The 12,844-nt window shown below is 48.4% G+C and overlaps 1 protein-coding gene across 2 annotated transcripts; it reads right to left on the reverse strand.

Moving 5' to 3' along the window:
* Positions 1-318: 318 nt before the first annotated feature.
* On the reverse strand, positions 319-10,821 carry WBP2NL (WBP2 N-terminal like). 2 transcript variants are annotated; one of them, XR_011140576.1, is made up of 9 exons: positions 10,678-10,804; positions 7,059-7,167; positions 6,364-6,499; positions 4,708-4,800; positions 3,751-3,966; positions 3,209-3,337; positions 2,749-2,825; positions 2,199-2,306; positions 319-733 (listed from the first exon to the last, which is right to left on the reverse strand). XR_011140576.1 is itself a non-coding variant. In XM_068940610.1 (8 exons), the coding sequence occupies exons 1-8, from the start codon at positions 10,746-10,748 to the stop codon at positions 2,259-2,261; spliced, it is 879 nt and encodes a 292-aa protein (XP_068796711.1). In that variant the 5' UTR covers positions 10,749-10,821; the 3' UTR covers positions 319-2,258. The 2 variants fall into 2 exon arrangements, 1 of the variants encoding a protein (XP_068796711.1); XM_068940610.1 differs by having other exon boundaries at positions 319-2,306; positions 10,678-10,821.
* Positions 10,822-12,844: the final 2,023 nt, after the last annotated feature.

Raw genomic sequence — 12,844 nt, forward strand, 5'->3', positions numbered from 1 at the left:
GGCAGGGTGGTTAAACACAGTGTCACCTCCCTGAGGACACGGACTGTGCCAGTTCCGGGTATTGGTTACAGGAGCAAAGGCAGAAACCACCCTTCCACCCTCTACAGGCAGTAAGACAATTAGCCAAACTCAGTGCTTCTGCCCCACTGTCTTTCCCCACAATTCTCCGATTCCAGACCCAGCTCAGCAGCGCACAGGGAAGAGAGCAGGACTGACTCATAGACAACTGGAGAGACCAGCAGTGTTCATCACTTTTTCCAGCCCTCTGTGCAGGAATGCTAGAGGTCAACATCACACGCACAACAGCAAACAGGCAGCTAAAGGTATCAACACTTCTGTATTAAAGTGCAATGCAAAAGTTACAAACATTCATGGCTGAATTTTTTAGTTTCAGAGAATCATCACAACATCTCTAACTCTGATTTAAAAGGTTTTTTGTTGTTGTTGTTCTAGAAAAGAAAGTTTACTTCCCCCTACGCCAGGCTGCTTCAAGAATTCACTCTTACATGTTGTGCAAGCCTCACTTAAAGGAGAGCCCTGGCACACAGGGAAGTGAGAGAGAAAACGCTCCTTCTCCTTCACCGAGAAGGTAGGAAGACCGCAGGGAAGTATGATCATCCCATATATGAAGGGCCACACTGGTCTCCATCATACATAGTGACACTCTCTTCAGAGCAGGTTTAATGGCAGCGTCTCCTAAGAAGGAAAGGTTGCGGCTGAGCAGCCGCATTCCCTGCAACAGAGCTGAGCATTAGTAACATCCACACCAGAGAGAGTAGTTCCCAGTTCAGAGGGCGCTGCACCCCTAAGCAACCAAAGCCCAGTATTAGAGCCTGCTCTTCCCACGCTGCTCAGGCATACACAGCATGGCTTTAGCAGCCCAAGCAAGAGAGATGAAGCCCAATTTTCCCTTGTCAGGCTTGCACCCTGCATGAACTTGCTCAGCAGAGGGAGCCAGGGCTGCTGGACCTGTCTCCTGACAAGGCTAGTGCCAGGTTATCTTCCTAGAGTAACATATTTTGCTCCAAGGCAAGCAGCCTCCAGCTCAGCACTTGGCTCTGTTACGCTTGAAGAACAGCTACTTGACACAGGATCATTGCACAGACTCAGGACCTGATCATAGAAGACCAAAAGGAAGACTGATACCCACACCTGCCAAGCTATTAGCTCACAGCCCTGCAGCCCCACTTCCTGTCTGCTTTTCTCGTCTACAGCTAAAAAGGGAGGCTGATTTTAGGAAGTCACTGCTTGTTTCCAGTTACATTTCTTACACAGCTCCTCTGCTGTCAGCGTCAGGTGACTATACAGCCTGGCTTTGTGGCATGCAAGAGACCTGCCGGCAAACTCATCACGTCCTCGAAGATTCACTGGAAATACAGAGGTGCATCTCACAACAGAGGGGAAGGAGCAGAGACAACAGTCAGTGCTGGCTCTCCAGACACCAGTGAGTGCAGCATTTCACCCCGTTTTGCGAGGTGAACGAAGAAAAGAGATGGAGAAATACTAGCAGAGGGTTTTGCTGCGTTCAAAGCAGGCATGTGTGTGCCCAGAAGCTCCTCTTGCCGTCAGGAACGCAGTAGGATGATCTATCCAGAGCGCTTTGTAGTGCCTACGGCTGAGCTGTTGGGTTTGGCCTCTGTGCATTGGGGCCCATCTCCTTCCCACTTACACTACCAAATGATTAAGTGACTCTCAGGATGCGTTTCTCGAGTTTGTCACCCCATGACTATCAGTCCAGGACATGAAACACATGCTTCCAGCACAACACAGGATTTCCAGACTCACATCTCACACTGAACTGTGCCAGAATTTAAGGAAATTTAACAGCTTTCTGGGTCTCCCAAGGATCTATGCGAGGAACTTCATGGCTGCCTACACCTTTCCTCTTGGCTGGTGCTTGAAGAAGTCAAAAGGTTGCCACTCCAAGTAGTTCTACTCCAAGATCCCAAAGCCTTCGTATTTTACTCCTAGATTAGTGATGTGGTTGGCTCGTTTAAGAAGAAATCCATCTCTGCCCTCAAGCCAAGGGCAGAGCAAAAGGTTAGTGCTTTGACCCCATGAGATGAAGCAAATAAGCAGGAAAGTGCTGCTGCTCTGCCTTGTATTACCACTGACTGAATGTTTAAGGAGGGCAGGTGCTCAGCGGTCCAACACTACATACATTGCATATACACAAAGATACCTAGAGATATGCTAACCCAAGGGGTAGTGACAGCCAAATTGTCTTCAGGGAGCGAGAGCGTGGGAGGCTGGTTCTGTTAGTTGTTCTTTTTATCCTCGGGAGGTGTATAAGGAGGTGGCTGATCCTGGAAGGGAAACGAGAGAGTCAACCATTCTGCCTGTTTTACGAGTACCTCTTCCTAACATTCCCACGCTTGGTTTATGGCAAATCACTGCTCCTCGGTGACTTACAGCCAGAACTGGATGCTATACCTTAGGCTGTCATTTCATCCCACAATTCCTCTCTAGTTATGCTCCAGGATCTTTGTGGCACTACCATCCCCACCTCCCCCCAGGAAAACGCATGCTTTCTGTGCATGGACTAGGTGAGCAGTAATTACCGTGAGGTAGGAAGCAGGCCACCAGATTTCACTCTGCGTGACATATGTCACAGTCTGATTCCCACAGCCAAAGGGCTGACTGTCCAGAATTTGGCTTAGCAAGTGCCTAGCAACACTGTGCTTCTCATGACTCCTCCCCAGCTTCCCTCCCGAAAGCGCAGAGCCCCACTGTGGGGGCAGTGCTCACCATAGGCATGTACACGTTGTGCGGATTGGCAGGGTTGTAATACGCACTGGAAGTAGCTTCCGTGGCCTTACCGCCACCTAGAGAGGAAGGAGAGGGAGTGAGCGTAGGACATACCCATCTTAAGCAGCTTTCGCTGTGACCCCAGCCCCAGAGCCGTCTCCCCACCTACTGCTCTTTTGGGGAGCTGACAAACATCCAAAGAGCAGCAGCAACCACAGCAAACTGGGTTTGAATTTGGAGCAGTTCAGGAAAGTTGCAAGCTGGCTAGAGCTGACCACAAGCTGTACAGTGCAGTGCAGAGCTGAGCAGCTTCTCCAGCCCTCTATTGTCTCAAATTGCAGACCGAGATGACTTAGAGCTCCTGCAGCAACAGCTTCCACCTCTGCCAGCACCACCTGGAGCTCAAGCCCCCCAGTACCCTTCTGCGCCTGAGTCCTGGCAGCCCCCCGTCCCATTTTACCTGGCATCCCTGGGTCCACCCAGGCTGTGGGAGCTGAGGGGGCCGAAGGTCCTGCAGGAGAAGGCCCAGAGTATGGGGGAGGAGGTGGCACATACACAGGGTTCATGTTCGGAAGTGGTGGGTAAATACCTGTAAAAAAGATGACATCAGATTGATGCTTTAGGTTGCTGCATCTAAAGGGGAGGGGAGCTCACAGGCTTAGCAGTACAGCAGCCCTGGACACCAGCACAGGTGAGGGAAGCTCTCCTGGCATGAGGTGGAAGTAGCAGAAACGTTACATTTGGCTAATGCCTGTCATGCCAGCAGGTAGCGATTCCCTGCCATGCAGGAGCACAATTTAGACGCTGCGTTTTCACCTCCTGTCCAGCTGCAACTCTGGAGACGCGCTGGTATGATCAAGAACATACAGTAAGTTTTGCAAGGACAAGGATCCTTGTATGAAAAGGAGACAAAACTACACTAACCCTCAGTGTGCTGTCACGATTTCTTTATAGCTAACACCAAACACACCCTGCCACTAATCACTATACAGCTTCCATTACCTGGAGGCTGAGCATATGGATATCCCATGGGCTGTGGAGCTGGTCCATAGGCGTTCACTGGTGGTGGCATGTAAGGATACGGTCCATTTGCTGGTGGAGGAGCATAGCCCCCAGGTGCAGGCAAATAACCCCCTGGAGCAGGCGGGGTGGGTGCATACCCTCCAGGCACAGGTGTATAGCCGTAGCCAGGGTTCTGGAGAGGGACTCCACTGGAAGCTGAAGAGTACATATTTATTAAGACAGATGCTCTTTTGTTTTAACTGAATGTTTGTACAGAAAAAAAGGGAAACAGTCCTGTTAATGCAGCCCTACTTCCCATCGTCCTAATTCCAGAGAGATTCACTGTACGGCCCTAGCATAACACTGGGTTTGAAAAGCATTTGGAAGTAATCTCCCTGCAACCTCACAGGGTGCTAGAAGAAATCAGCTGCACAAATATTAGCTATAAGGTAACAGGTCAATAGCAGGGCTTCTGCAGTTGGGAAAAAACAAACATTTTAAAACCTGAATCAGTTCAGTAAAACCTGAATCTTATCAATAAAGGCTGAACAGGTTTCCCCCCCCCCCCTCCCCATTTCAAAGATTTAAATAAAAATGATTTTTTAAATTTAGTTTTGCCCTCTGCAAATGTGGATGTGCTATCTTTCCTCATCTCTTTCCACTATGAGAGAATTGGGCTGAGGGTAGATAAGTGCTCTGGATAGATTTTTCATTGTCACATATTTCAACCTTTTTCCAGGGGGAGTAAGTTTCCATAGAAAAACACAGATCACCTCAAAAAACAAAAACTCCAGAATATTCTGGTTACACTAAGCATTAAGCTGAAACAAAGAAAAAGGACTGGAAGGAAAAGCAAGTGTTCCCCCCCAGAATACATTCTTGCAGAGGAGTGCATGGGATGGCCCCTCCCCCAGCCAACCAGGCAGGGGCGAACTGCAGACTCTGAAGATCCCTTACCACTGGAAGCAGCTTTGAACATCAACTGTCCAAACTCAATGGCTCCTCCGCTGTTGAAAGTCAGTTTAAACGTCCCCTGCCCTTCCCAGCCACCTAGGAGAGAAAAATCAGAATTAAAATAGACTAAAAGAGACTAATTGAAATTAGCCTCCTTAGTAATGGTTAAGAGAGCAAAACAGTTAATATTCAAATTAACTTATTCTTCATTATTAGAATTTCAATACAGTTTTGTATTGTATTGTCAGGAGAATAGATCATGGCTTTTGTCTCAGAAGGTCCCCAAAATAATACCTTCTAAATAATGTCTCAAGAAGATCAGGACTTTTTTTTGTTTTTCTCCAAACACTTTAAAAGAAGATGTTCAATCTTGTTATGTAAAAGAATCCTATTCTAGATCCTCGTTTGGTCTGTCTTTTCCTGAAAGGTTTAACAGACTCTAATTATGTGCAAAGTCTGAGTGCAAAGAAAGAACATTTCACTCACCGAGGTCTTTGAGGACTTTTTAAATCAAAAGCCCTCAAATGAAATTTTATTACTGATCTCAGTGGACTATGGATCAGGGCCTGAAACTCAAACTAGGATTTGAATCAAGTACTGCATTTTAAATCTCTTTTCCCCACAGGAGCTCAGGCAGATTATAAATAGTTAGGTATAATGAAAAACTTTCAGAGAATTTATTATTAGTCAATAAGATCACAAGATAAGCACAAGAGTACTTTGCTTTGTAATTTTTTAAGAAACAAGACATCATTTAAATAAAAAGCTTCATAAAATAAGCTTAATATTAATTTCCCTTGTCTAATTAACAATGAAGTTATGCTGAGAAAGTAAAAGTAGAGATAGTCTCCTGGGGGGAAAAAAAGTAGAAATAAACGGAGCAATCCTCCACAGATTCCCTTGGAGGTTCATCTCTTTAAAGCGACTGTCTTAGAATGACTCCAGCATCAGAAAGCAGCTGATCCACAATCCAGAAGACCTAGTTACTCTAAAACATTGTTAGGAACACAAAACGAGAGCATCAGCTCTCCAAATACATCAAAGTACACATAAACTAGTTCTGGGGCTAAAGAGGCAAGAAGCGTGAACCAACAGCTCTGCTTTTTAATCTTATTCATTATCTGCGATTCCCCATTTTTGGTCTCATGGCCTTTGCTATAGGTCCTATCAGTGTCATCATCAAGTTGTGAACAAAGCTGAATCAACAATACAAAGCAGTGTCCGAGATGTATACAAACATACACATGTTGATAAGGGTCTACTGATCTCCACATTTAGTTGCTAAATACATCTAACACCACCAATGGCTGGTGACTTGGTCACTTAACTATCCCTTCAGGTCAAAGCTAAGGGAAAACAAACACATGCAGAAACCAAGTAAACACAACTTACTACACAGCAAGACAGAATTTAAAAAGATCAAGTAAGAGCCATCCTATTGAAGCCAGTTACAAGCTTTGGGGACAGAAGGTAACACTGAAACTGTATCTTAAAATTCAGAAGACAGGAGTCACCTTAGTGTGCACATGCTAGCCATACTGTTGTAGCTACACTGTTCACTCTTCCTGTGCAAGTGAGCACTCCATCTGAAGTTCAGCAGAGCAGAAAAGGACTTGTGGAACTTAGGAAGAGTTTGGTCTACAAAGCATGGGCACATACCTCCTGCCTCAGCCTGAATCTGTCCTTTGATGTAATTGGCAGAGAAAACAGGCTGCTCAATAGAGCATCCTTTCACCAAATAAAATGGCATCATGAAGGACAGCATGGGATCCTTGCCCTTCGACACAAAGATCATCTGTAAGACAGGAAGGAACACTTTTGAAGTAGTTGATTTAGATATAAAGGCTGACTATGGAGTTCTAGTTGTAGTAGTATCCAAAAAGAGGGTAATTTAAACACTGCGGTGGAGAACTGAACACCTAGGGTCATTATGTAGGCTGTTGTTTCAGTTGCATAGTTTTCACACTATGGGATCCCGAACAGACTTGAGGGCATGGCTCACTCAACCGAAGCACTTATGTTCCACAATAATACACAGCTTAACACACAAATGCACACATTTTCAGTGTTCTATTTTTTAAGGATAAACTATGAGAGTTTTCAAAGAGACTAATACTGACTGATGCATCACATGAAATATATTCTCTACGTAGTGATTTCCAGGCTGGCATGAGCCTTAGCAGGGAATTGAATAGTGATAAAAGAACAGACTCTCCTATTTTCACCATCCGCTCTCCTATCTAGCACTCTCAGTAATTCCTCACTTAAAAATCACTTCTGTCACTGACTAGGTTTCTGGCCCAAAAGTTTGAGATCCCTTGGGAAAGGGGAAGCCCTATTGGCATCAGACTTACCCTGTAAGGGGTGAGGTACAGCATTCCTTTCTTGGTGCCTTTGAAGGCATCAGGCTTGCCCGTCACATCACTGAAGGAGAGCTCCACATCTTTGCACTGTTTGAGAACGCTACAGGAGGAAATCAGACAAATCGGAGACCTCAGCCATAGCTCTAACGCACGCACCATCACACAGGGAGGGCTTAGCACACCAGATACCCTGAATATGGTCCCCAAAGACTCAGTTCTGCTATGGGCCCTGCTGTTTTCCTCTTTGAGCACAGAGGAACGATTTGTGCAGAGCAGAAGACCTCACACTCGTGACAAGCCCTGCTCCTCCTCCACAAAGGACAGCTTTGAATGACAGTTCCACTTTCCGCCTCCCAAGCGTTAAGGCTGAAGGAATTCAGGGAAATTCAGAGGGAAAGGGCCTCAGCCCAAAGGTCAGAGCACAGAAAGGGCCAAACTTCTTGAAACCTTCCCCTTGAAATCAAGGGACCATCTCAGAGCAAGCCACTCCCTCATCAGGTCCATTTTCACATTTAGGACTGGCTACTGCACAAACAGAAGTGCTCTAACGCGGCACGCATTGGGCAACCTGCACTCCAGAGGAAGTTACTTCATGAACACACTCACTGCAGATCACATTTCACATGATTTAAGTAAATAACTGTGATAAGAAGTACTACACTAAGGAACAGAACTGAGGAGCCACTAATGCCAGCAGGAGGGTTATCATCATCAGAAATCTATGTGAACATTAGCAAACTCTCCTACTGACAACCAAAGCTTGATGGGAAACTGCAAATGTCTGTCAGGTTAGGGAAATGGAAGTACCTGAAGAACTAAATACATTTTCAGAAAAATAGGAAGGGTCAACTTGGGAAAGAGTGTCACCAAGTCTAAGGGGGAGATCCCAAACCACCTTACCACCTAGTAAGAAGAAAAGGAGAATAAATGAAAGAGCCTTGGAAGTGAGGAGCTTGCAGCGTGTTACAGTAACAGAAAAAAGAGCCGATACATTATCAGTTTGAGAAGGTAGAAAAAAATACTCTAAAAACCAAACAATCGCCTCAACACGAACCTGAGGAGGCCAGATCTAAAGTTACCCTTACATATTCCGATCAGCCTATTTAGTAATCAGATCAAGTCAGAAACTGCAAAATTTTGGGGGGAAAGGAGAAATTGGCAAGGCAAAGTTATGGGAAAACAACCAAAAGCTTTGTAGTTTCAGGTTGTATGTTCTTTAAGAAAGAGAAAACCGATAACAGCATATATATATATATATGAAAAATGCAGCTATAAGAAGTAAGATGTCAACAAGTTTATCTTCAACAAGAAAAAAAATCTCGACCAAGAGAATCTCCTGGGACATTACTGGACAGCTTAGCAAGACCCAGATGCCCACGCTCACCGAGAGGGTTAGACTGATGATGCAGCAGAGCTTTTTCCACTTCCAAGATGTAAAGGGGAGACATTTCTTCTAAGCTAAATAAAATTTTAATGCCTCAATATTCTGAATATTACCAATATTACTCCCTCAACAATATCGTAGCAGCGTTTCACGTCAGCTTGCTTCATTGGGAAGCATTTCCATGTAGTTACTTTAGTGTTTACTCTTGTAAAGTTACTCAAACAAGCAAATAACGCAGCAGTCAACGCTGGGTGTAATTACACTGCTGAACTGGTTTGCATTCACATGCCGGTCTAGGACTGTCATGGGATGGATCAGCACCTTGTGGAGGCCTGACTTCACCCATCCATGATTAAGCAGCTTCTCAAATAATGGCTTGAGGTCCAGGATACAGAGACGTCCTTTAAGTCAGCCAAGACTACAAGTCTCAAAGATCTTGCTTGACTAAAGTATTAGCAGCGAGTTACAAATTCAACACTATTCGGAGCATTTCTCCTATCATTTACCAGGCCGAAAACAACCTGACTACCCTTTAACGCACCTTTTCTTTCTAGGATTTCTCTAGGCAAGTCCAGAATCTCAGAAGCACCTTAACACAATTAAGGGGAGGACAGGTCCTGTTGAGCCAGCCCAGCAATCTCAGGTAGTGGCAAGCGTCAACATTAAACATTAATGGTTTGGATTTCACAACAAGACAAAAAGAGCAGCACCTGCTCTGCTCACATCTTCTCTTTGGCAGAAACCTTTCTGCTTCGTTCCTGTCTTACTGGGAATTAAAGTGATTAAGGTTCTGCCTTAAGTGATCTATGCCTCTCTGGCATCATTAATTAACAGAACAAAATAAAAAAAAAAAGCAAACTCCTTCTCTATTACAACCACTTACACAACAGGTACTCACTTATCACCGCAGATGCCTCCTCAAATGCCATTAAAAACCACTAAACTTCAGCAGAATAGACTGAGCAGCTTTGTAGTTTTTAGCACAGTTTGCTTCCTTTTGCTTGCTCTAATTTTGCCTGCGTGTTTCAACACTGCCAGGGAGGACTTTAATAAAACAACCCCCCAGGGTTTCCCGAATTCACTCTAAAGCAGTGCAGAAAACCTCCGCTCTTATTTGTAAATTCAGCACTATTCTCCTTCCAAAATTAAAGGTATTACATAAGCACCAATTAGATTACATGCAAGGACTGGCCGTACGAAGTAGGGCTTGCCACAGACAACAGGCAGCCTAACGTGGGACACCACAGAAGACCCAGCCGATGCTCCGCCGTACATAATTCAGAGATCTTTCAAGCTTTTCCAGCCATTCACCGAAGAAAAAAAAAAAGCGGAAAGAGAGGTAGGAAGAAAAGATCCTACTAGATAAACAAGGCTGCACAGAAGTCTAAAACTGCGTGCAAAAACAAATCGGGAGAACGCAAGGCTCTCCAATAACTTTTCTCTGCCCACTTGACCAGAAGATGCAACAGAAAGACAGTGAAATGGGAGGGGGGAAAGCACTGCCAAAGCCGGGTATCTGCTTGAGGGTCCCTAAAGGAGCAAAACCAGTGCGGTTTGGGGCAGCGCCGGGTCTGCGCAGTCACAGCAAGCTTTATGGAGAAGGAGGGCTGCCCCCCAAGTGGTGGTGGTGGGGGGGGGGGGGGAGACTGAGCAGCAGCCTCCCCCCCCCCAGTGCTCCTCTGCTCGCAGGGGCTGAGGACAGGACCCCCAAACCTGGCCGCCACACCACTCCCCTCTGCCCTGCCTCCTCCAGGCCCACAGCAGGGCCCCACAGGCCCCAAAAGCAGAGCTTCCCAGCCCTACAGCTACCTCATAGCAGGGCCCCCACAGCCCCCCCCATGGCAGGACACCCCTGCCCCCTGCCCTCACGGCAGGGCCACCTCCTGACAGAACACCCTCCAGCCCTATAGCTCCCCCACAGCAGGGCCCCTACAACTTTAAATGTAGCCTACGGCACGCCCCCCTCCCCCTCCAGCAGGGTCCCCCACAGCAGGCCTCCCCTGCCCTATAGCTACCTCACAGCAGGGCCCCTACAGACCCTCCCTCACGCCCCCCTTAGCAGGCCCCCTTCAGCCCTATAGGTACCCCACGTAGGGCCTCCCCAGGCCCATGGGTGCCCCCCGCCCCCCCAGGAACCCGCGGCAGGGCCCCCCCTGCCCCATAGGTGCCCCCCCGACCGCCGCCCCACAGTAGGGCCCCCTCGGCCCCACAGGTACCGCTCGCTACCTCTCGCCATTAGGGACGACGACACCACCCTCCTGCGAGTGGTTCCTGTTCAGCGCCATCTTGCCCCGCATTAGCCCCGCCCCGGCCTTGTGCCGCGGCCTCCCCCCGTGACGTCACGCCCCGCCCCGCGTGACGCCCCACCTCGCCGCCGTGACGTCATCCAGAGTCTTGCCCTCCCCCCCCCCCGCCAACGCTTCCCGGCTTGTGGCGGCGTAGCTGTAGCAATTAACGGTTAATATAATCGTCCCCAGCGTTGTGATCTCGGGGGGTTGTTTTCTCCTCTTGGTTTCACTGACTCGTGGTTAAAACTCGGGGGGGGGGGGGGAGGTTGTTGTTGTTGGTTTGGTTTTGGTACAACCTTCCTCCCGTTTCCGGTTGACCCAAGCTGGCCTCGGGCAGCCCGCTCAGGAGCCACCGCCGTGTGATGGCGGCGGCAGGGCGGAGGGCCGTTCTGGGGTGTCGCCGTCCTCCCTGCCCAAAACGGCTCCGGCTGCCCGGCCAGGCCAGGCAGCCCCGGCGGGCGCACGCGAGGCCAAAACGAGGAGGCCGCGCTCGTTCGGGCGGCAAAGTTGCATTTAATCGGACGACGCGGGTAGGGGGTTAAACCTAGCGGGGCTCCCGCGCGTCTCGGCCCGCGTCGGCTTCTCCTCGCTCGGGCCCGCGCTCTCGCGTCTGGCTCGGCCCCCATCGCCGCGCGGCCTCCTCTCCGCTGCCCGGCGCCGAGCTGCCTGCCGGTCGGGGGCCACCCGGGCAGCGGGGCTTGCGGCCGCCTGCTTCCCCCGTTCGTGCCGCTCCCGGCGCTGCCTCGGCCCCCCCACCCCGTCCAGCACCCCCACACGGATAGCTTTCGCCCGGAAAGCCGCAGCCCCCCGTCGTCCTTCAGGTCGGACGCGCGAGTTACGGTAGTTACAGAAGACTACGTGGTGTCTTATTCGGGATGATTCCTCTTGTATTACATTTCTTCTAGGGAAGAACGTAATTCGAGAATGGCATCGGATGTTTCCAGCCGGCTCTGGTATTTCCCCAGTTGGATTCGACGCTGCCGGGCAGGGTTGGCCGTACTTTTTGTGTAAATACTCCCAAACCTCCTGTTCACGTCTTACTAAAGCACTCTTTTCTCCGTGTGGTACCCAATGAACCCTCCAGCCCGCCGTTTTGCTTCCCCTTTTCAGAGACTTTTGCTGAGGCTGGGGGGAGTACACATCCCCCTTACAAAGGTACATGTTTTACACAGCCTTTCCCTCCGAGATGTCTGTTTAAAAACATAAGCTGATCATAATTAATTCGCCCTTACAATTAACCACAAATACTAGTGCCTAAACATAGCCCTTCTTGCTCTCTTTAAGGGCAAAACTATGTCTGCCATAATGTTAGTTAACACTTCAGCTAGCCCAAATGGTATTTTGTCCAGTATAAAAAAAGGCCCTTGGGATCGACCATCCATTGCAAACTTCCTTTGGGAATAACCGACACGGTAAGGAGTTCATGAGTCTTTGAATGCCAAAAGGTTGCATACCTCCTGGGCAAAATTCAAACTCTCTCTCTCTCTGTTGCATACTGTTAAAGTGGTGACTCTAAGGGGTTCATCTGACTTGCTGTGGTCATCCTGGGAGTCAGCTGGTGGCACAAGAGAGCTAGGATCCACTGAAGCTTTTCCTTCCTTTTCCATCAGCAGAGACCTTTTTCCCAGCAGACTCCTCTATCTCCTGCTGTCACACAACATGGGCAGCAGGAGATTTCTCTCACCTGTGGACATGGAAAGGCTTTCTGCTAGATATGCAGATGCCATTAGGATATTTGCATGACTGGATGGCAGGGTGGCATACCTGAGCTTGCTTTGCTCGGTGAGCTTTTATGGGTCCTTTAGGAGTAGTCCATGATCTGACAGGGAATTGCAGAGCAGAGTCTGAAACAAGTTATAAGCAATGGAAAACCTCCCTCTTTTTCTGCGTGAGGGCCACTTTGCTTTCACTAAGCAGGGCAGTGTTGGCCCTCTGCCAGTTTTTGGGCCCAAAAGTCACAGAAGTGACCATACCACAGACAGAAAGGCACCCTGCAGCACTTGGCGTGGACAGTGCGTGTCCCAGCCTGGGGTGACAAAGCCCAAAGGCATGAAAGTTTCTTTATAGCAGCAGCACGGCCATCACAGAGAGATATGTGAGAAAGC

This window comes from Struthio camelus, chromosome 1 (assembly GCF_040807025.1).
Source record: "Struthio camelus isolate bStrCam1 chromosome 1, bStrCam1.hap1, whole genome shotgun sequence".
NCBI lineage: Eukaryota > Metazoa > Chordata > Aves > Struthioniformes > Struthionidae > Struthio > Struthio camelus.